This window comes from Muscardinus avellanarius, assembly GCF_963383645.1.
Source record: "Muscardinus avellanarius genome assembly, chromosome: 12".
Taxonomy (NCBI): domain Eukaryota; kingdom Metazoa; phylum Chordata; class Mammalia; order Rodentia; family Gliridae; genus Muscardinus; species Muscardinus avellanarius.
The window spans coordinates 27,066,014-27,089,613 of record NC_137798.1 but is presented as its reverse complement, the minus strand read 5'-3'; the positions used below and the strand labels follow the sequence as shown (position 1 = coordinate 27,089,613).

The 23,600-nt window shown below is 40.9% G+C and overlaps 1 protein-coding gene, 1 pseudogene and 1 gene segment (V, D, J or C); all 3 read left to right on the top strand.

Moving 5' to 3' along the window:
• Positions 1 to 6,136: 6,136 nt before the first annotated feature.
• LOC308271340 (cofilin-1-like) lies at positions 6,137 to 6,633 on the top strand (annotated as a pseudogene). Its single transcript has one exon. The product of its transcript is annotated as a cofilin-1-like (transcript).
• Positions 6,634 to 14,325: 7,692 nt separating this feature from the next.
• Positions 14,326 to 15,291, top strand: LOC308271339 (ubiquitin carboxyl-terminal hydrolase 12-like; the record flags this gene model as incomplete). The annotated part of the gene is made up of 1 exon (XM_080707635.1): positions 14,326 to 15,291. The coding sequence occupies one exon, from the start codon at positions 14,326 to 14,328 to the stop codon at positions 15,289 to 15,291; it is 966 nt and encodes a 321-aa protein (XP_080563761.1).
• A 5,225-nt stretch (positions 15,292 to 20,516) lies between these two features.
• On the top strand, positions 20,517 to 21,131 carry LOC308270944 (T cell receptor alpha variable 23/delta variable 6-like). The segment is given in 2 exons: positions 20,517 to 20,568; positions 20,716 to 21,131.
• The last annotated feature ends 2,469 nt before the right edge of the window (positions 21,132 to 23,600 follow it).

The window sequence follows — 23,600 nt, the reverse complement described above, 5'->3', positions numbered from 1 at the left end:
TGCGGCTTCCTCTGCCAGGTGGCAAGTGCCTCAGGATGAACAGGGGCAACTCAGTTGGTGTTGTGGAGGAGAGGACAAAGGACCTTCCAGGCAGAGGGATTCTTCGTTTTCCACTGGACCCACAGGGACATATGCAGAGGAGAAGCCTCAGACTATCTTGCTTAATAGTTGTCTAAAAGAAATAGAGTCTAAAAGAAATAAAGGATGCAATTGCTGAGAACACCTACTTCCTTTCGGCATCTGCGTGCGCGACAACCTTCCACGTAGCTAAATTGGCATATAGCCCCAAGAGAGGGTGTCATCTCTGGCCAAAATACTCCTCCACTTTTAGATATTATTTCATAACTATTATTCTTTTGGTAATGATTCTTTTAACTCTCCACACAAATTGCTCCGTTGATGTAAGATCAGAACTGTGAGAGAAACTGAGTCCGTGGAAAATAAACTTTCTGGTAATTTGTCTAAGCCTCTAAACGTCCTCGGCTTTGTTCAAGTGGTAATAAAATCTAATTAGAATTCAGATGCAGTGGCAGCATTCCCGTAACAGCAATTACAAAACGCGGATTTTCCCTCTATCTCTGACTTTCATTAATACACAGTAAAAGCATTAAGTTAACTGAAACCATTAGCCCTAAAGGGGAGGCAGCCGGGAACTGTTTATCCTTGCAATCCTGCCTAGATAAGGAGAAGATAAACTTTATGAGCAGCTAATACTGCCCAATACAATAGAGCTGAAGGCTAGGAAAATTCTTAACCTTTACACCCAGTATGAGCCGCTGCCCGAGACAAAGAGGCGCCACGTGGCTAAGAAATGAGTATGTCAGAACAAAGGATAGATATAATAAATGTGTAAAAGAAAGGAAATATGGTGAGAATAAGAAAGGATTCTTGTATGAAGAAGGGCTTATCATGAGATTGTCCCAAATGGGAAAGAAAGGAATTAGAAAGATCAAAAGCAGGTTGCAGAAGGATTGTGATGTGGAAATGGATTATTAAAAGAGGAATAGGTTTCTAATAAGCCTATCGTTTGAGGAAAAGGGTTCAGCAGCTAAGGAAATACATCTGACAACTAAATCTAAATTTTTCATGGTATTTTTTGGTGTTTTATCTGCCAAACTGTGTTGTGAGTTTGCTTAAGCTTTCAGAATTTAGAGGACAGGGCAGGACGGCACCTGGGAGAACTTCATCACATCCACCTGGATCGCCACATCCCCCCATGCCTGACATATAAACTAAGCCCTAAAGATGGAAAATTCCAACAAGTTAAAGAAGACTCCATGAGAAACCTATTCTCCAAGCCCTGGGCATGCTGTTTCGTCTGGAATTTGCCCTTCGCAAGGACAGCTGGATCTTCTGCGGGATCTGGAGAAGATTCTGAACTATGTTTCTTCTGGAATTTGCCCTTCGCAAGGACAGCTGGATCTTCTGCGGGATCTGGAGAAGATTCTGAACTAATCTCTTGAATGCCGGACTAACTTGTTTGTTTACCTTGATTACTGATTTATGGTGATTACACTCCTTTCCTTTTTTTACCATTAACCCCACTGGTGAAGGATATAAATTTTCTGAGTTCTTGTAATAAAGTGTCACTAGCTCAAGAAGCTTTTGTCCATGTCAGATTCTTTCCAGAAGCGCCGTAAATAGGAACTTAAAGAAATTTATTTCCTAGAAGGGAAAGAATCGCTGCAGATAAGCGGCTGCAGAACAGCACCCATATCCTCGCCCATCTTTTTCTGAGATTGTTCGATCGTGAGTGGAATTACAGCAATTTCAGCTGAGCAGATTGCGGCATGCAATCACTAAGGTAAAGGCCTCAATTCAAAGTATAAACATTCGATTAGACCACCTGGAGAATAGAATCTTGCTCCTAGAAGACGATCAGTCCAAAAATGAATGCATAATTTATAACTTAGAAAAAAAATCAGACAGCAGGAATCTGACATTGAAGAAATATGGGCTCATTTTAAGAGAGGTAACCTAAGAATAATAGGAATAGAGGAGGGAAAAGAAGGTGAAACCAAAGGGATCAATAATATCTTCAAAGAAGTAATAGCAGAAAATTTTCCAAACATAGAGCAAGAGATCGATACACAGGTCCAGGAAACTTGTAGAACTCCCTTTAGACAGGATCAGAGAAGAGGTTCACCATGCCAATAATTGTCAAAATGACCAATGTGGAAGCCAAGGACAGAATCTTAAAGGCAACAAAAACAAAAAGCCAACAGACATTCAGAGGCAAACCAATTAGAATCACTCCAGATTTCTCAAACCAAGTCATGAAAGTCAGAAGGGCTTGGAGTAACATATTCCAAACTCTGAAAGAAAACAACTTCCAGCCAAAAATTTCCTACCAAGCAAAACTATCTATGAAATTAGATGGGGAAATAAGAAGCTTCCATGACAAACAGAAACTGAAAGAATTTATGTCTTCAAAACCAGCGCTAGAGAAAATACTCAAAGAGATTAACTACAAAGAAGAAATAGATAATACACACCAGAACCAGAGAAACAAGATTTTCCATCCAGCAGACAGCTAAGCAAAGAAGAATATATTCGTGTGTTTATTGGTTAAAATCTTTGGAGATTCATTATTTATTTTAGTCATTTACCTATTTCTAAATTGCATTGTTTACTTTTATTGTTGCTAAGTTTTAGGATTTCTATTTGGAATATTAATATATCTTCAGATATAGCATTTGGGAATATTTTATCCCATTCTATCAGTAACTTTTAACTCTGTTTATGTTCTCTTTGGATGTACTTTTTTTATTTTTAGGAAGTTTTTTATTGTGTTGTTGCCTGTGCCTTTGAAATCATATCCAAGAAATCCTTGCCAATTTCAATGTTGTAAAGTGTTATGACCCAGGTTTTCTTCTAAAAGTTTATAGTCTTAAGATTTACATTTAGGACTTTTATGTATTTTGAGTTAATATTTGTACATGGTGTTAGGTAAGGGTACAATTTTATTCTTTTTCATGTAATTATTATTTTCAACAATATTTAGTGAAAGGATCATTATTTCCTTCACCAAATGTTCTTGGAAACCTTGTCAAAAATAACTTGATCATATATGGAAGAATTTATTTCTAGGCTTTTTATTTTACTCCACTGGTTTATATATCTGCCTTTTTTAGCAGTACTACACTGTTTCAATTAATGTAGCTTTATAAGGTTTGAAATCAGAAAATGTATATCTTCTAGCTTTGTTCTTTTTCAAGATTGTTTGGGTATTTAGAGTTCATATTTCATGTTAGGATAGATTTTTTTCTGAAAAAAAACGTAGGATAGTTTCACCTTAAAAAAAAGAAAAAAAAATCCTCTGGTAAGAAAGAAAGCAAAAAGAAATATTGAAATGGTATCTCTAAGTCATCAAAAGCTTGATATTAGACAAATGAATCAGTTATGTGAGATTATCATTGTTAATTTTGGATAAATTGCTATAATATTAGATGTCAACCACTAAGACAAGCATGGGAAGGAGGGATGGGGAGGGAATGGTTTGGGATAGGGGCTTACTGGGCTATGTGTGCATGTATGTCTACACAAGTTTTTTATCCCAATATGATGTATGAATACAGTACACCAATAAAAAATAATAAATAAAAAAGAAAAGAAAATTCCAGATTAAACAGTCCATAAGTTTCAATTGTGTTCACTTCCACATAAGCAATGGACTCTTGCTCCACTGCGTTCCGTCCACCAGGATGAGAACCGTCCCTGAGCCCAGCACATGCGTGCTGCAAAGCTACTTGCTCCTCAGGCACTTTAAAAAGTCAGTTCATGCTAGTTTGTCTCTTTTAGATGTTTGTCATGCCAGGTTTGCATTCGCACCTCAAACTGCAAGTTTCATCCACAGTCCATGATAAGTGCTAGTTAATGTGGAAAAGACATTACATTTGTGGGTAGAAGGCATGAGCACAAACTGTGTTCCAGTTGATGGCCATGGGTTGAACCAGGAAGCATTATGCCTAATTTATAATCGAACTTTATCATAGGTATGTGTATGTAGGAAAACACAGTATTATAGAGTTCAGTACTATCTTTGGTGTCAGTAGGGGTATTAGAACACATTCCCTGTGGATGAGTGTGTGTTTGGGGGCTCACTGTATTATTAAAATCTGGGTCAGATGAGGCTATGTGCAATTTTTAGGGAAACCAAGAGAGGGCACTGCACTCCCTCTCAGTTGTGGTTTTGTAAACCTTTTCTTTTTGTAGTCACAAGGCTGACTGCTGCAGGGCAGAAAGGGACTCTTGCTCATGACTAAATAGTTTCTACAAGCTCCTGCTGGAGATTAGTCCTATATAACTTGGTGTGTCACAAGTAGCAAGCATGTGTCCTACCAACATGCTCTCTGTCACCTGCTTAGTTCTCTTGATCTTATTAGTGTTTGGTAAGTAACATTTAATCCTAAGCATTTATGGTATTTCAATTTCTTACAATAACGATGATCATTTGCCTTATTGCCAATATAACAAAATATTTCATTTATCTTTTCAGGGAGGAGCCATGGAGACTCAGTGACCCAGACAGAAGGCCTAGTCACTGTCACAGAGGGGACACCTGTGACCCTGAACTGCACTTACCAGACTACTTACTCGGCTCCTGTCCTTTTCTGGTATGTCCAATATCTGGATAAAGCTCCTCGGCTGCTCCTGAAGAGCTCAACAGACAACCAGAGGATGGAGAAGCAAGGCTTCCAGGCCACTCTTGTCAAGAGGGAGCGCTCCTTCCACCTGCAGAAATCCTCTGTCCAAACCTCAGACTCCGCTGTGTACTACTGCGCGGTGAGAGACACAGTGAGAGCAACTGCAGGGGAGCTGAGCGCAAACCAGAGGGCAGAGGCTGAGGGGAGCCCTGCGATTGGAGGCTGTGTTCTTTCCCCAGACAGGGTTCAGTTTCCTACAGAACATGAGCCAATCCCAGACTAAATGCCTAGAGATCTAGGAGGTCATAGATTTCTCCGAGGTAGGAAGAGATAGATGCCATTGTTATGGAAAACTCAAGTTTTCATCTCCAGAAAGGCCAGTGCTCCATCAGAAAGACTTCTCTCTCCTTCAGAAGAGAGAGGTTTCTCATAGGAAACCTTTCTGGGAAAATCCTGAAATTGAATCATTCTCTACTAATATATCTTATGTACTTTGGAGTTTAAAATTTTCTGGGATTTTGTATTCTTCATGCAAATATTTATGAACCAAACAACGGACCTAGAACTGGTCTTTATTACCTTGCTTAGGTCTCTACAACAGACTTAACAAACTGGCCATTGACTGTGGGTAGTACTTTGCGGGCTCTGTACCAGAATAGGATGAAGTGAGGAACGTGCCCTTGAGTTTCCATTCCTGTTCTCAAGAGGTGGGAGAAGAGAGGCAAGAACGCCAAACTCCCAGAGAGAAAATTCAGCTCTTCTCTTAAGGCTTACAGAGTTAAGATTGGGTATTTAAATCACTGCTTGTCTCTGGCTAGGGAGTAGAGCATTGTGTTAGGGATGTTTTAGATGACAAGTTGTTATCTGCAGTTTTGCAGGGGCAGCAGAGATTGCTGTCTTCAGCTCCCCCCTTCTGGCAGTGTTCCACCCTCAAGGAAAGCAAGCAAAAGAAAGAGTAAAACAGAAGGACATAGCTCAGATAGCGAGGGGGCATTGAAGTCACTGTCTTCAGTGCTTTCAACAAAGGCAGTTTTCTGCCAAAGAAGAAAGAAGTATAAATCCTTAAGCCAATATTTTATGGACTTACAACAGCACTTAGCATTTGTCACCGCACACACAAAAAACCTTGAAATGTAATGAAATCTTATGCCACATGGCAACTTGATAGGCATTTCTCCCAATTTGATTATATTCTTAAAAATTACATTTTATCATCTTAATGCCAACTGAATAAAACTTCTGTTTTCTAGGAGTAAACACTGCATTTTTCTTCTTTTATAGAAATATGGCAAGTATATTTTTTATAAAGAGCCAGTTAAGAAGTATGGACTCTATTCTCAGAACAGAAAAAATAAAATTAACAAAAAAATGGAGTAAAAATACAGAAAAAGTACTATAGTGAAAAATATAGGAGTCAGATTCCGGCAGCAGCTGCGGCGGCTCTCATCTTCCCTGACTCTCCCTGCTGTCTTCCTTTCGCTTCCAGAAATATGGCCTCTGGGGTGGCCGTCTCTGATGGCATCATCAAGGTGTTCAATGACATGAAAGTGTACAAGTCATCAACACCAGAGGAAGTGAAGAAACCCAAGAAGGTCTTGTTCTTCTCCTGAGTGAGGACAAGAAGAACATCATCTTGGAGGAGGGGAAAGAAATCCTGGTGAGTGATGTGGGCCAGACTGTGGACTACCCCTACGCCACCTTTGTCAAGATGCTGCCAGACAAGGACTGCCGCTATGCCCTGTAGGACGCAACCTATGAGACCAAGGAAAGCAAGAAGGAGGACCTGGTGTTTATCTTCTGGGCCCCTGAGTGTGCACCCCTGAAGAGCAAAGTGATCTATGCCAGTTCCAAGGACGCCATCAAGAAGAAGCTGACAAGGATCAGGCATGAATTACAAGCAAACTGCTATGAGGAGGTCAAGGACCGCTGCACCTGGCAGAGAGGCTGGGGCAGTGCCATCATCTCCCTGGAGGACAAGCCTTTGTGAGCCCCCTCCAGCCCCCTGCCTGGAGCATCTGGCAGCCCCAGACCTGCCCTTGGGGGTTGCAGGCTGCCTCCATCCTGCCAGACTGGAGGGGCTGGGGGGATCCCAGCAGGGGAAGGGCAATCCCTTCACTCCAGCTGCCAAACAGCCCCCCACCCTGCCCCCAGCCCTCCCTTCTCTCATTCTTGATGGTTCTGGCCTTCTCAAGCTGCTTTTTACAGTCTAATTTCTCTTGGGTTGAAGCAGACCAAGTTCCCCCCAGGCACCCAGTTTGGCGGAGGTTGCATTTTTTTAATGACACTCCTACTTCCCACCTATCCCTCTTCCATCCCATGCTGCCAACTTCTAACCACAATAGAGACTCTGTACTTGTCTATTTAGTTCTGTGTATAAATGGAATATTGTGGAGATGACCTCTCCTTGTGCTGGCTGGTTCTCTTCTCCTTTCCCTTGGTCTTGACCATTCATGGAAATAGGACCAGTAAAGGGATCTTCAATTATTTTTTTTTAAAAAAGGACAATAAAAAGGCTTGTTAATAGGAAAAAAAGCAAAATATAGTATATATTGTCTATGTGAAAAATGTGTAGTAAAATAATTTGTAATTTTCTGAGTTCTATAACGTTTGTGGTTATTTTATTTCTCATTCTAAAAATTGTTCTTTGCCTATTTTCATTCATACTTTTGTCATTCTGTGAATTAAAAATAAAAGTTTTCAGACCTTACAGAACATAAATCCTCCTGTGCATATGGCAGTAAAGAACGCCTGTGAAGTCCAGGAAACACGTGAACTTCTTCAGAGCGCTCATTGGGCCCCTGGAAGGCGCTGTTGCCTAATCAGGAAACAGCTTTTCTGTATGTTAAAGTAAACTCAGGAGCTAAAGGCTTCAAGGCTGAGTTTACAAAGAATGCAGACTCCTTCCGCCTGGGGAAACCCTCTGGTCACTGGACAACACAGCTGTGCACTTGTGCCCTGAGTCACACAGTGCAGAGCTGAAGGCAGCCACCTGAGTCCTGCAGGGAAGGAGCCAGGAGCTCAGCGGGGGGAACTTCAGGAAAAGGAGCCTTCTGTAAAGAGCACAGAGACAGTCGTGTCTTGGGAAGGGCCTGGCTCCTGTAGAGAGCTGGATGGCCTTTGTTTGTTTGCCATTTTGTAGGGGAAGGACCCTGGTTTCTGAAGGGCAGCATCTCTATCCTAGAGGGCAGGATTCTAGAGGGAACTGGGCTGCAGGATTCTCAACACACAGGAGGAAGCTACCTGCTCCCAGGTCAGTTGAGACAGTGATGCTGAGATGGCTTGAGGTCTGAGTGAGGTAGTGTAAGGCAAGTTAGAGATTTGCTCTCATCACCAGTCTCCTCTCTCAACCCAGGACAGCTGTTCTTCTTTTTTTCAAACTGCATTATCTACAAATTATTTTATTCAGTCTCTTATCTTTAGCTGACTGAATTCCTCCAATAAAGAAGAAGTTAGCTCACCCACTAAAGTATTTGCAGTTGGGGAACTTAATTGAAGCTGGTGTTTAAGGATATGCACAAGGCAATATTTCCAAAGAAATGGCAGGAAGTACTAGGGAAAGAAAATGACCTTCTTTATAAAAATGGCCTTTATAAAAGACATTATGAACTAAAAACAAAGTGGAAACTTGAGGTTGGTTGTTCTATGAATGGCCTGACTTTCTTTTTTCAGACTCACACAAGTTACAACTCCCTTTTTATCCTCTATATATGTGCATAGAGGAGAAAAAAATTATATATATTTTATAATTTGTCCTGTGGATGGAACCCAGGGCCTCACACATGTTAAGCACATGCTCTACCACTGGGCTGCATCCCCACTCCCTTCCCATTCTAAGTAAATTTCTCTAATACCCATTGAGTAGCCAATAGCAATTAGTGATTTCTGAATCAACTTTTCTTATTTTCTTGCACTGTTCCTCACAGTGTCGGTAGTAAGCATTTGCACCCTTCTTTAAGAGACCATCTGATATTTAGTGTCTGTAGATAGCTTCACTTTTTACTTAGTGAACATGCAAGGGTCCTCATTTTTCTCATTATCTGCAACTATATCAACAATGAATAATCCTGCAGTGCTGGGGATTGAACCTCGAGCCTCATGCATGCTGGACAAGCACACTACCACTGAGCTACACCTCACCTCAGAGAATTATTGTTCATCAGAGTTTACATGAAAAATTATTTTCATGTAAACTTTCCAAAATAGTTCTCTTTAAAGACATTTCAAATAATCAATTAAAGTTGCAAAACAAGATGCAATAGCTAATCACACTATAAACAAAATATGCTCAATAAAAGAAAAAATATTTGAAATAAAATTATATGTTTATATTTTTATTTTTTGTTGTACTGTGAATTAAGCCCAGGGGCATTATACCTCCAAGCTACATCCAGAGTTCATTTTATTTTTAGTTTCAAAACAGGGTCTTGCTAGGTTGCCGAGAGTCTGCCTACATTGCTGAAGCTGTCATTGAACTTGAGATCCTTCTATTTAAGTCTCCAAGTACTAGGATTACAGGCATGTACCTCCACGCCTGGCTAAAAATTATATTTTTATAAAAGTAAAACTATTTACATTTTTTATTCTTATATCTGTCTAGTTCCTGAAGTAAATAACCAACATCAGCCTGTCTGTAGATTCAATGTGTAAACACATAAAACTTAAAAGCAAGACTGTGTAATGTTGCAAAGTTTCAGCCATCAGGAGCAACTGCTGCTTACGCTGGGCTGATTTGTGAGTCCCTTCAGGACAGCAGGTGAGCGCAGAAGAGAAGAAGGCAGAGATCCTAGCACCCTGGGAAGGGTGCTTCACTGTGCAACAATCTGTCCCAGGCATGTCTTCTGAGAGGGAAGGGTGCGCTGGCTAATCTTTTCTTCTCTTTCCTATAAATCCTTAGATTCCAAATTAGGAGCCCCCGAATTTTCTGGTATTCGTGTGTGGTTTCCAGAACAAGGGTCTGGTATGTGAAGGCACATTTTTCTTGATCCTGAAGGTTTCAGGATGGGGTTTGATAAGGCTCTGAATGGCGTCCACACAACAGTGACAGAATTCTTTAGAGCTCCTTTTTTCATGGGGAGGTGTTTTTGATTTGCTGGCCCTCTATGACATGGGGTTCTGGGCAGGGCCTCTTGCCTGAGTGGAAGAGTCATGCTGTGCTCATAAGTGCTCCTCTTCTGTGTTCTCTGTATTTAAATAGAGGGTCGATTTCAAGATATCGTCCTTATAATATTTCCACAAATGTTATTTCATAAGAGTCCCAATCTGCATATTTGATATATTCCAACAATAAGAATTCATTAATTATGTACTTCATAACAGTTATTCATAAGAATTCATTTTGTACTTTATAACATAGATATCACAGTTTATAACAAGAACACTGAAGTCCTTATTACTTCATGTGACTGGGCTGACTTTCACCACGGAAATTAATTCGCAGGCCAGTTAGATCCCTAGTCAGAACCCAGGCCTGTGTGCAGGGTTCACCTGTGGACTCTCTTCTGTGTGGCTCCTGGGCTCTAGGGCAGGGGAGGCAGTTCTCCTTTGGGGAGCCCTCTCCTCCCTCCTCCCAGCCCTCTAGCACCCCCACACTTCCAGGATCAGCAGAGAGTTCCTCAGCTAATGGAGCAGTGTCCTTCCTCGGTGCCCCTCGCCCACCTGCTCCACCCAGACCCCCCAGAGCCTGGGGCCTGTGGGAGGGGCTTCCTGCACAAAGGCTGGGGGCCCTCAGCTCAGGAGCAGGGCACAGGGCAGAGTTCACGGGCCGCGGGGGAGGGGCAGCTCCTGAGCCCAGTCCTCACCCCCAGTGCCCAGGTCTGGCTGGAGAGTCCTCTACCCCAGGGAGGCCATGGAGAGGCTGCTGGGCGCTGTGCTGGGGCTCCTGTGCTGCCGGCTCTGCTGTGAGTTGGACTCCCTTGACTCGGGGCTCTCAGGGTGCCTGGCTGCAGCGCGGAGGGTGAGGGAGGCCGAGGAGCTCAGGGACTGGACTGTCCACCTCCTCCTGATGGCGGGCAGCTCCAGGGCGGGTGGGTGTGGCAGTGACCCTCTCCATGACTGTGCGTGTCCTCCTCAGGTGTGAGAGGGCAGCAGGTGGAGCAGAGTCCTCCAGCCCTGATCCTCCCGGAAGGAGCCAATTGCACGATGTGGTGCAACTTTTCTGCCGGTGTGACAAATGTGCAGTGGTTTCGCCAAGATCCTGGGGGTCAGCTCGTCAACCTGTTTTACAATCCTTCTGGGACGAAGCACAAGGGAAGACTGACGTCCACGACAGTCATTATAGAGCGCCGCAGCTCCTTGAGCGTTTCCTCTGTACAGACCACAGACTCTGCCGTTTATTTCTGCGCTGTGGATGCACAGTGCTCCCCAGGCGCCTGCAGCTGCTGCACAAACCCTCAGCCAGGCCCAGAGCTGCTTCTAATCTTCCCCGCGAGCCTCCGGAGGCCCCAGGGCGACAGCTTTTTTGCCCAGTTCTGTGCTTTTTGATTACAATGGCAGTTTTAGGCACAGGGACCTTTGTCCCCGCAGGTTTGGGACTTTGGTCTTTATCTTCATTTCCTAGTATGCACTCTTGAAATTAAAGTTTCCAAACTCCTCTTTATAGTAAACAATTTAAGGTGCTGGGTATATAGCTCAGTGGTAGAGGTTCCCTGAGTTCAAACACCATAAAGACAAGAAACTTGTGATGAAAACTCGCAAAACACCACCGAATTTGCAGTCTAGCAAGTCCAGTGACAAAGGGACATCTTTAAAAAAAAAAAAAAACAGTTGAAAATAAGTATTAATTGTGCAAAAGTAAAAATCTCCTTTCTCAAAAAGCTTGCTACTTTCTCAAAAATTTTTCTTTTTAAAAATTGTTCTCAAGCCACAGGACAGTGGACTGTATGTTAACAGAACTGGAAAGTGAAAGGATTTCTCAGCTGATAGATCTGAACGCTCAGCACTATTTCCTGAGACAATTTCTTTTTTTTTATTGAATTGTCTTCCATAGTTATAGAAAATTAACTGAATATGTGTGTGCAAACCTATTTCTGTAATATTTGCTTATTTTTTACATCAATGCAATATCTATATTGATCTACATGTCTTATTGTCAGTAGTGCCAAACTGTTTGATTTTTTGGAAGTAAGTCTTGGTAGGTAGGGTCTCCAGAAAAAAAAAAAAAAAACTTTAAAAAAAAACTGTTTTGAGCCGGGCGTCGTGCCACACGCTTGTAATCCCTGTATTTGGGAGGCTGAGACTGGAAGATTGCAGTTTGAGGACAGCCCCAGCTATTATTAGTGTGGCCCTTTACAACTCAGCGAGACCCTGTTTCAAAATAAAGAATAAAAAATAGGGCTGGGGGTGTAGCTTGGAGGTAGAATGCCCCTGGGTTCCACCCCCAGACCTGCAAAAAAAAAAAAAAAAAAAAAGTTTTGATTATTTATAAATTGCAACAAAAGAGTCTGCTGCAATTCTGAGGGACGTTGAATTGAATTTATAGCAAACTTTGGGAACTTAAAACTATTGGATATTCTTCTGTTTTGTGGTACTGGGTTTGAGCCCAGGGGCATTCTACCTCTGATCTACACCCCCAGCTCCATTTTATTTTTAATTTGAAACAGGGCACAGGGTGTTGCTAGGCTGATGAAGGTCCCACTACTTGCTGAGGTGGTCCTCAAACTTGTGAGTCCCCTGTCTCAGCCTCCTCCCAAGTATTAGTACTACAGGTGTGCATCACCATGCCCAGCTTGACTGAGTCTTATAATTTACATATATGACAGATCTAACGATTAGTATTTCCTTAATTTTTATCACTATTGCTTTAAACTTTTCTGTAAAATATCTTGAAAATGTTTCAAAAATAAAAAAGATAAGGCACCAACTAGGAGACTATTTGCAATACATGTATATGAGTTTCTATAGCTTTTATAGAGATTATTTTTGGGGGGGATCTGGGGATGGAACCCAGGGGCATTTGACCTCCGAGTTACACCCCTTGCCCTATTTTTTTTTTCTTCATTTTGAGACAGGGCCTCACTAAGTAGCTGAGGCTGTCTGCGAACCATGATCCTCCAGTCTCAACCTTCCGAATGCTGGGATTACAAGGGTGCGCCACCATGCCTGGCTTGCTTTTATAGAGATTTTATGTATTGTTTAATAAGATAGAAAAGATCCACTTTAAACGTGGTTAACTCTTAGAGCAGAATCTTCATAAAAGAAGATATATAATGACCAATAAGCATGTGAAAAGCTGCTCTACACCTGTGAGCCACGAGCCACATCCAGCCTCTCAGCTACTTTTATAAAGCTGTATTGGAAGAGGGCGATGCCATTGATCTATACATTCTCAGTGGCTTTTCTCACTGTGATGGCAGAGGTGAGTAGCTGTGACAGACACTAAATAGATCACAGACTGAACATATTTACTATTTGACTCTATATGGAAAACATTTCTTGATGTCTTCGCCACATCATTAGTCATCAGAGAAATACAAGGACGGAGCACAGTAATATATGACCACTCATCCATTATATTAGTAAAAAATAGATGACTATACCAAGGGCTTAGTGTCAACCAACTATCTTATGCAGAGTCCATTTAAGGACATGTTCTCTTCAGGGTGAGGCTCAGCCTGACCTGATGCTGCCATCATGGGAGGAAGGGCGCCCACACACGGCCTCAGCTGAGGACCACTGTGTGCTTCTGAAGGGCCGGGGCAGGGGAGGCACACAGTTCACACTTACTGCAGCGGCCCTGTTCTTTCCTGGTACGTGGAGCATCCCAGCCAGTTCCTGCAGACCCACCTGAGCACACCTGGTAGTGACACCGAGTGTCTCATAGCTGATCTCTCCAATGCAAAGCCTCCTTCCATCTGAAGACATCGCTGGCCCAGAGGAGCCCTGGACCCCGCACTCCAGTGCTCTGCTTGATGCAGGGCTGAGAACACAGGTGAAGGAGCTGCAGGAAATCGTTCAGTGCACCTCCCTCCACGGCCACAGGGGGCGATGCTGCGTCAGAGAAGGTTAAAGTTTGTCTCACACAAAAGCAGCAAGTAGTCAGCAACCATCCTAGAAAAATCCAGTAAATTTATTTGCTAGTCTGTTTCAGTTTATTTAGATGTGAGACATGTATCATAGATACATGTTTATCAATGACTTACAGGATTGAAAAATGACTTTGAAATGAGCACGTTTTTAAAAGCACATATCCTTCAAGGTCAGGGCTACATTTACTTCTTAATATAAATTTATATATTATACCTACACATTCCCAGTCTCCAGCCACGCTGACTTAATCTGTGCTTAGAATCTCTGTTCCAAGGTTGGGCGTGGTAGCGCACGCTTGTAATCCCAGCATTCAGGAGGCTGAGACAGGAGGATCACAGTGTGCAGACAGCCTCAGCTAGTTTGTGAGTCCCTCTGCAATATAGTGAGACCCTGTTTCAAAATAAATAACAAAAAATAGGGGAGGGGTGTAGCTCACAGGTCAAATGCCCCTGGGCTCCATCCCCAGACCTGCAAAGCGCTGGTGGCGGCGATGAAGGCAGCGGCGGCCCGCAGGCTCGGTGCATGGGTCCGGCGACTGGTGGCCGCCCACGGGCTGCAGTGAGAGCAGGCGGCCGGGCTGCCCTCCTCCCCTGCCCGCCGCCACCGCCACCGCTGTGATTGGGTGAAAGATGGCGCTGGACGGATGGAAATCCTAATGACAGTCTCCAAATTCGCCTCCATCTGTACCATGGGCGCCAATGCCTCGGCATTAGAGAAAGAAATTGGTCCAGAACAGTTTCCAGTCAATGAGCACTATTTTGGATTAGTCAATTTTGGGAATACCTGCTACTGCAATTCAGTTCTTCAAGCACTTTTTTTTTGTTGTCCATTTCGGGAAAAAGTTCTAGCATACAAGTGTCAGCCTAGGAAGAAGGAGAACCTTCTTATGTGCTTAGCAGACCTCTTCCATAGCATAGCCACTCAGAAGAAAAAGGTTGGAGTAATACCTCCTAAGAAGTTCATAACAAGATTACGGAAAGAAAATGAGCTTTTTGACAACTACATGCAACGAGATGCTCATGAGTTTTTAAATTACCTACTAAATACAATTGCTGATGTTTTACAAGAAGAGAGAAAGCAGGAAAAACAAAATGGTCGCTTACCTAATGGTAACATTGACAGTGAAAATAACAACAGCACACCAGACTCAACGTGGGTTCATGGGATTTTTCAGGGAACATTAACTAATGAAACCAGATGTCTTACTTGTGAAACTATAAGCAGCAAAGATTTTTTAGACCTTTCTGTTGACGTGGAACAAAACACATCAATTACTCACTGTTTAAGGGGCGTTAGCAACACAGAGACTCTGTGCAGTGAATACAAGTATTACTGTGAAGAGTGTCGCAGCAAACAGGAAGCACACAAAAGGACGAAAGTGAAAAAACTTCCCATGATTCTAGCTCTACACCTGAAAAGATTTAAATATATGGATCAACTTCATCGATACACAAAACTTTCTTACCGGGTAGTTTTTCCTTTAGAACTCCGTCTGTTCAACACTTCAGGTGATGCAACCAATCCTGACAGAATGTACGACCTTGTTGCTGTTGTGGTTCACTGTGGAAGTGGTCCCAATCGAGGCCATTATATTGCAATAGTTACGAGTCATGATTTTTGATTGTTGTTTGATGATGACATTGTAGAAAAAATAGACGCACAAGCTATTGAAGAATTCTACAGGTTGACATCAGATATCTCGAAGAACTCTGAGTCTGGTTAGATCCTTTTTTATCATTCTCGGGACTGAGGGGGAAACATGATGAAGAGATACTTTCTGCCTCATTTCTTCTCTGGTTATTTTGGAAAGGATAAAGCACCGATTTTTCAAGAAAAGAGAAATGCAGGAAGCTCAGGGGGCAGTAGCACACTTTGCACACAATACAGCAAAGACTCTAGATGAACAAGCCCTTCCTATCATGGTAGTTGATTTATTTACTCAGGTATCATGCGGTCTGTGCAGTTCCATACAACAAGGAAATGGAATCAGAGATACCAGCTCCTCTTGTAAAACAGCCTTCTGGTTATTGGCATGCATTTTCTCTTTATTAATTGCACCAATAATGATTTGGATTCCTTGAGGGTGCAGTAGAAAGAATTGGCCTCTGTGCTGGGTTGGACTATGGTTTAAGGAGGTGATGCGGAGCACGCTGCACACATGCCTGTGTTTGGAATGTCTTTTCAAGCACGAACCAGAAATGTTTTTGGGCCCAACACTTGCAATTGCCTTCCTGATGTAAAAAAAAAAACTAACAGATACTAGAACCCGGTGTCAGGAAGACAAATATGTTTTGCTTCTCTGAAGAAGCTTACTTTAATATACAGTATATGTATATGTAGGGAACAATTGGTCAAAAGTGGCTTTTTGTTTCCCCAAGGGGAAAGACTGGCTTTGTAATTATAATTTTTTCTTATTTATTTTACTTTAAACTGGTAGAGTCTAAGTATTGTATTAAGTGCCCATGATTCTGTCAGTAAGTTTTAGCATATTTTTATTAGTTTTGTCAGTTTTAAGTATTCCTTTTGTTTGTTTCTATTTTTAAGGTTACTTTTAAGTTCAATCTGAAATCACTAAGATACCTTGAGAAAAATTGCAATGAGAGAAGGTAAACATTCTTTTTCAGGAGGAACTGATATCTCTGGCTAAATATGTTTTCTTTTGTCATAGTTTATAAGTCAATTATTTTGCTCAGCTTTAATTTCAATAAAACAAAAACTCAAATTTCCTGTAGTTCTTGGAATGATAAAAGCAATTTTGGTGCAATGGTGATATGCCAGTCTTTAGAATTCTTAAATACTCTAATATTTCATGTTGAGCCATGTTTGAAAAATTTATGTCATCACAATACATTATTTTCTAATGTCATTTCTTTTACCTTGGAAAGAAATACTCTATTCACCATAGCCCTAGCAGCCTGGATAGTAGTTAAAAACTTTCTGAAGATTACATTTTGATGAAGTAGACCAGAGATCCAAACACAAGTTCTTCTTCCTCTAGTCTTATAAATCTGATTGGAAGATTGCTCATAATTTAAAATTCATGCTTAAGACATTATTTTGTTGGAGGTTTTAAGAAGTAATATATGTAATGTAAATGTATGTAAACCATTGAAGTTGACATTTTTCCATGCACCAGTCAGTTAATAGTGGCCGGATGTAACTTGCAGAAAATAATTGAAAATTATGTTTAAAATAATAGCAATCAAGCATTGGATATTCCTAATCACTATCCTTTTCAGGTGGTAATTTTTCTCTCCAATTTTCTAAAGTTATTTTACTAAAACTGTTGACTATGGAAAAAACACAAGAGAATTTTTTTGTGCTGCTATTTTAACATTTATTATCTGTATCTTTTAGCTCAGGAAATGACTTCACCTATTCATCCCATAAACAGATCTTTAACAGGGTCACTTAACTAAGTGGGCTGCTTAGACAGTTGTGCTGGGAGAAAATTATGATATTTGGTATTTCTACTAAATATCAAAAGTATTTTGACAAACTTGTTTTTAAGATACAGTTTCTTAACGCCTTACCCTGGCTGGAGGTGTTTTGTACAAATCATGTACAGCCTGCCAGATCTATCGACATTGCACAGAGAATCACAACCAAGCATGTGAGGACCGTCAGAGCAAGTGGAGGTGCTTGGGGTTTGAGGGCTTAAACCAAATTGTCTTAGAACTTAAAGCTGGAGTTCTGCAGCTTTCTATACAGAGAACAAGGGTGAAATGAAAGAGAGTCAGTTTCAACATCAGCTCGGCCACAGCATGTATAAGAAGATAGATGAAGTCATTTGCATAAAGGTACAGCATTGAGATCAACTGTTGTGTTTGTTCTCACATCTTTGCATTTAATAAAAACAAGGAATGGTAAGTTAAATATCAGAGTAGAGCAAGTTCTGGCATTTGTGTTGGGTTCCGTGGTAGTCACACGCTTTGTTCACATCGACACCGTGTTTTGTATTATGATTTGTCAGAGGAGGCACTATGGGTGATGGTTCCAAATTCACTTTTTACTCTTAGTGCAGCTGGATCTAAGTAAAATGTTTTGAACCTTACCAGAAACTCGAAATACTTTAAAATATATAGGGTTAGGGTTGGGAGAAAAACATACAGATGTAAGAAGTAAGACAAGTGACCCATCTAGAAAGCATTGTAAGGTTGTCTGTTGGCTGGCTGTGATTAAAATGAGGGGCAGGTTCAAGTTGTAAATGGGGCTGATTGCTATAGAACTATGTACATGTTTTTGGGATAGCTGTCCCATATTTTGTATATTGGAATAAAAAGTTTCTATAAATTATCATAACTAAAAGTAAATATTTGAAATTAAGTCCTATTTCCAAGTCACATGGTTTCTGTCTTAGAAATGTGACCTTTAGAAGATTACTTGAGACAGGAACCAGGAGGCTTTAGGAAAATGGAGGGAAAGAAATGTACTATATATGGGTCTCGTGGCCTCTAATCATCAGTATAGGGTTTTTTCTTTCCTTGATGGCAGTAGAAAGACCTCATTTTCATAACATACTACTCTTGCTACTTTGTTTAAAGATACTGTTCATTAAGGATTCTCTCCTGAGGTATTTGGCTGGGAGCTGGGAGGCTTAGGAGCTTGGGTCCTGGCTCTTCAGTGAACTTAACTGTGTGACCCTGGGCGAGTCACTTAACCTCTCTGTGCTTCAGTCTCCTGTCTTGTAAAATGGGAGTCATACCTACCTCACAGTGTTATTGTGGGGATTCATTAAAGAAAATGTCTGTAAAGTATCTAAGGTTCTCGAAGAAGGCGCTATATAAATACAAAATAATATCTATTAAAGTTGGTTTATGTGTGAAGAAAAAAAAGAATCTCTGTTCCATTCTTTTTACTAGGAAATCTACACATGGTTTAAGTCCCAGTTCAAGCCCCTCTCTTCCCCTTCTCTGACAGGGTCCAGAAGCTGTTCTCCTCCCTCTATTCTTTGTTCTTTGGTTCAGGCACACTGGTCTCTTTGGTAAGGGTTCCTCTGCTGTCCTTGAATACTGGGGCTTGACCTTTTCTCAGTGAGGCTCGAATACCACCTGTCTACTAAGCGTTAACAGACACTCAGTAAACACATAGCAGCTGCTCATTGTTCTCAGTTTCACTCGTAGGGATTGAAATCCCTGTGGCGGATCTTGATCGGAACATATGAAATGGAAAATTCATTAGTCATCAATTTGTAAGTTTTAAATCGCTACATTCTGAGGAGCATAATGAGATCTCCTGCCATCCTGGGGCATCACCCAGGACGTGAACATCACTTTGTCCAGCATTTTGTGCTGTATACGCCCCCTGTTCTTTTGTCATTTAGAAGCCATCTCTGTGATCAGAATGGCTATCCAAGTATCATAGTGTTTATGTTCAAATAATCCTTGATAAGGGCCCCAAAGTACAAGAGCAGCAGAGCTGGGGTTTGGATATGTCAAAGAGAACCCTTAAAGTGCTTCCTTTAAGTGAAAGGTGAAAGTTTGTCCTAGATGTTTATGTATGGGAAAAATATAGTATATATTCAGTACTTTCTGTGGTTTTAGGCATTCACTGGGGGCCTTGAAACCTTTTTCCACAGATAAGGAGAGGACTATTGTATATTAAATACTTTTCTAAATTAAATGAGTAAATAAAAAAGAATATAGCACAAAACTTAAATTAGCAGTCAGAAATCCCCAGCACATTGGGGTTAGGTTTAGGAGAGTAGACCATCATTTTTCATTTGACTGTGATGATACTTCTTTCTTTGATTGGATTTTAGATGACATTAAATATAGACACAACAAAACAGTCTCTGTGCCTCAGAGAAAACAATGGCCTCCTGATGTTCTTCAATTTCTATTATTTACAGTATAGACTATTCTTACTCTTTGGGCTTCTTTGAAATTTGTCTTCAATTTCTGCCTCTGTGTACTTCTGGTATGAACTACTACAGACAAATTAGTTCTTCATATTTTTATGTTGCTCTTGTGAAATAAAATGTGAAGAAAATATTAAATGTTTACCCAAACTTGGGATGAGAGCTACTAACCCTGTTGCGGTCCTGGGTGGCCCGAGCCTGGGATTTCAGCATGTTCCCATCCATGCTTATCCACTTGAAGAGAAAGTTCCTCCAGGAATTTGGAGTCCAGAGTTTCTGATTCCTTTTCCCCAGCCATTTTTTTTTCAGAAATATTTAGTTTAACTGATTCATGTTTTATATAAAATACAAAGCTGATATTGTTTCTTTTCTTAGGGTTATGGGAAATATGGACACATCTAAAAGAGTTTAATAAAATTTGAGTTACCTGAGGACAAAAAGATCATATATTCTCTACGTTCTAATAAATGATCTAATCTTATAATGGAGTAGTATGCCCATTGTGTTTTATCAAACTATTTAATTAATATTTGTAATAAAATGCCATATTCATGCTAATTGTGAGTTCATGGAATCCTTTTCTCTTCCGCCATTGTAACTTGACAGGATTTCCTTTCTTCTATCTTTGTAAAATCAGGAGGTTTGTGCTGACATACCCATCCACCCAAGTGTGTGCTTTTCAATACTCTAGGAGGATTTAGGAAAGGTCAGTCAGGAAAGGATTGGCAGAGAGATGCTTTAAACTGATCCCTATCCATGTATAAAGAGGGTATTTCTAACTCCCGATGATTGTATTATCAGCGATTCTCAATTTGGACAAAGCAGAGAAGTGCTCCCTTGCCAGAAAGTTTTAATTAAAAACTCTTGTGAAAGGGTGGAGCCTGGTATAAGCATTAAAGTGGGTGTGAGTTTAGAGTCAGAATACCAGATGTCTGGGGAAGACTAGGAGACTAGGCTGGTCCTCAGTGAGCTCTGGCTTCAGGAGGATGGATGGGATCCTGGGAGCATCACTTTTAATTCTAGGCCTTCACCTAGCAGGTGAGTTGTAGAGAACTCCCAGGATACGTCATTAATTGGGGAGAGGGAATGAGAAAATTGAGATACAGACAAACTCATGCAGGTAGAAACATTAAGAAAAAATATAAAATTGGGGGTTTAATGACTTTCTTTTATTTTTCCAAGCAGGGGTGAGTAGCCAGGAGGAGAAAAATGGCCAGCAGCAGTTGAAACAAAGTCCTCCATCTCTGACTGTCCAGGAAGGAGAGACGTCAATTCTGAACTGCTCTTATGAGAACAGTGCATTTATTTACTTCCCCTGGTATTGGCAGTTGCCTGGTAAAGGCCCTACATTATTGATAAATGATGATAAAAAGGAAGCTGGAAGATTCACAGTCTTCTTCAGTAAGAGGGACAAACACGTCTCCTTACATATCAGAGCTTCTCAGCCTGGAGACTCAGCCACCTACTTCTGTGTAGCAAGCCCACAGTGCTCTCCCTGCGCCTACAGCCTGAACGCAAACCTGCAGCTGAGGCTCCAGCAAAAACATGTTGCAGAGCTTAGACTAGCAGGCATGAAGACCAGATTTCATTTCTACAAATAGGTGATGAAATAAAAGGCATAGTATGAAAGGATGGTTATTAAATAAATAAAATAAACATAGCTTAATGAATGACCAAATTGCTACAAGTTTTATAATAAATTATTAGATTGTCATCATGCACCAATCAGTTTTGGTGTAACTGGAACTTTTATATAATGCTGATGAAATGCAAATTGGTGTGACCACACTGGAAAACATTTGGCAGTTTCTTGTAAAATGATTTTACCATATGAACATAAATTCTCTTTTTATACATTCACCCAAGGGAAATTAAAATGTATATTTACACAAAAATTTTTTCTTTGTAGTAGTTTTGCCCACAATAGCCTCACATGGCCAAACTGAAAACAACCCAAATGCCCATCAACTGCTGAATAGAAATATGAGTTGTATATATCGTTTTTTTTTTTTTTGCAGTACTAGTTTTTTTTTTTTTTTCAGAACTAGAGATGAAACCCAGGGCATTCTACCTCTGTGCTACATCCTTGGCCCTATTTTTATTGTTTATTTTGAAACAGGGTCCTCACTGAATTGCAAAGGGCCTCACTAAGTAAGTAGTAGCTGAGGCAGTCCACGAACCGTGATCCTCCTGTTTCAGCCTCCCAAAAGCTAGAATTACAAGTGTGTGCCATCACATCTGGTTAGAGTTGTATATTTTGGTAATGGAATACTATACAGCAATAAAATGGCTTAAACTAGTGATAAAAGTAACACATGAAAGATCTAAAATTTTATGCTTCACTGGGTGAATAGGGGACCTTATGTAGGTGAAGCACAGGCTATGGATATGGACATTAACATCCACATCTACAGCTACACAATGGAAATCTATTCAACAATGAGAAGTAACGGACTGTTGATACACAACAATTTGGGTGAGACCAGACTGTGCTGATAGAAACAAAATTCATTTCAAGGATGATATATTTCATGATTCCATTTAGGTGACATTCTTAAGTGGCAAAATTATAAGTACATAGAGAAGGGCAGCGGTAACCAGGGCTTATGATGGGGAGGTGTTCTCAGGGAGTGATTTGGGGGTGATGGAATTGTTCCACGTTCTGATTACAGTGGTAGTTATACAAACTTTACATTTTTGACAAATTTTTGTGGAAGTATATACACATAGCAACAAGTCAGAATAAAGTCTGTATTTTACTAAATAGCATTATGTCAATATCAACTTCTTGGATTCAAGAATGGTGCATGAGGATAATGGTACATAACCATGGTTATCTTCATGCCATCACTGGAAAAAGCTGGTTGTGCAAAAGAACTCTGCATTATTTTTAAACTTATGTGAGTCTGAACAAATTCCAAAATAGAAGACAGACATGTGAAAGAATTAGATTCTTAAGCATTGTTGGTTGGAATGGAAACTGGGCAATGGCTTCAGCAGATTCTTATAAATTCATACATTCACCATGGCCCAAATTCTTCATACATTCACCATGGCCCAAAGACTCACTTCTGGGCATTTTCCCAAGAGAAATGAAAACATATGCCTATGAAAAGAGTTGCTTGCTAATCTCCAGGGATGGGGACATTGGTAGAGCACTGGCCTAGCATGATACTCTCTTTATAAGGGCAAAGTTATAAAGCAGGACAAGGAGCCTGCTCTAGCATAATCTCATCTACAACAACCTTATTTCCAAATGAGATCATATTCAAAAGGACTAGAAATTAGGAATTCAACATATGAATTTGGGGAAAAAAATCAACAGAAGAAATTGTGGAAAAGGGCTTTGCGGGTGTGAGTAACTTGAAAACCTTGAAACTGTGAGGTTTCCTGCATTATCCAAGTGGCCTTCACAAGGATCCTAAGGAAAGAGACTATGGAGTTAGAACAACAACAACAACAACAGCAGCAGCAGCAGTTTAATGGGAAAGTGAGGACAGCCTCTGAAAGCAGGAAATAAAGAACACAGATGATTCCTTATAGGAACCAGATTCAAGCTGACCTACTAAAACCCTGATTTTAGCCTAGGGAAACCATGGACTTATGATCTCCAGATTTCAGAAAATCAGATTTCAGAGGCAGCTGTTCGTGCTGCAGAGGGACCCTGAGCTGGCTGTCAGAGGCACAGGGTGGGCACTGTCGACAAGAAATCCTGTCCTCACACTGCTCCTCACGCAGCTTGGGCATCACAGTCTCCTTCTGATGGGGAACAAATACCATAAAATTGCAAACCAGGGTATCAGCACTCGGATGTGAGAGAGAACAGAGTAGTAGATCTCACATACTCAGGAACCACTCATTGGTCTGTTATTTAGACCTGTATCAAAGAACAGAAATAGTTTTAGAGACCGTGTCTTTCTTTTCTAGTTGCCTTTTGGTCTCATTATATTAATTCACCCATTAAAACAAAGAAAGCAAATAGAAGATGAACAGCTATGTTCCACACCATCATTTAGCAGCATACAAAAGTTCAGTCACCAAATTCTGTGGTGTCAACATGCCCCAAGTGC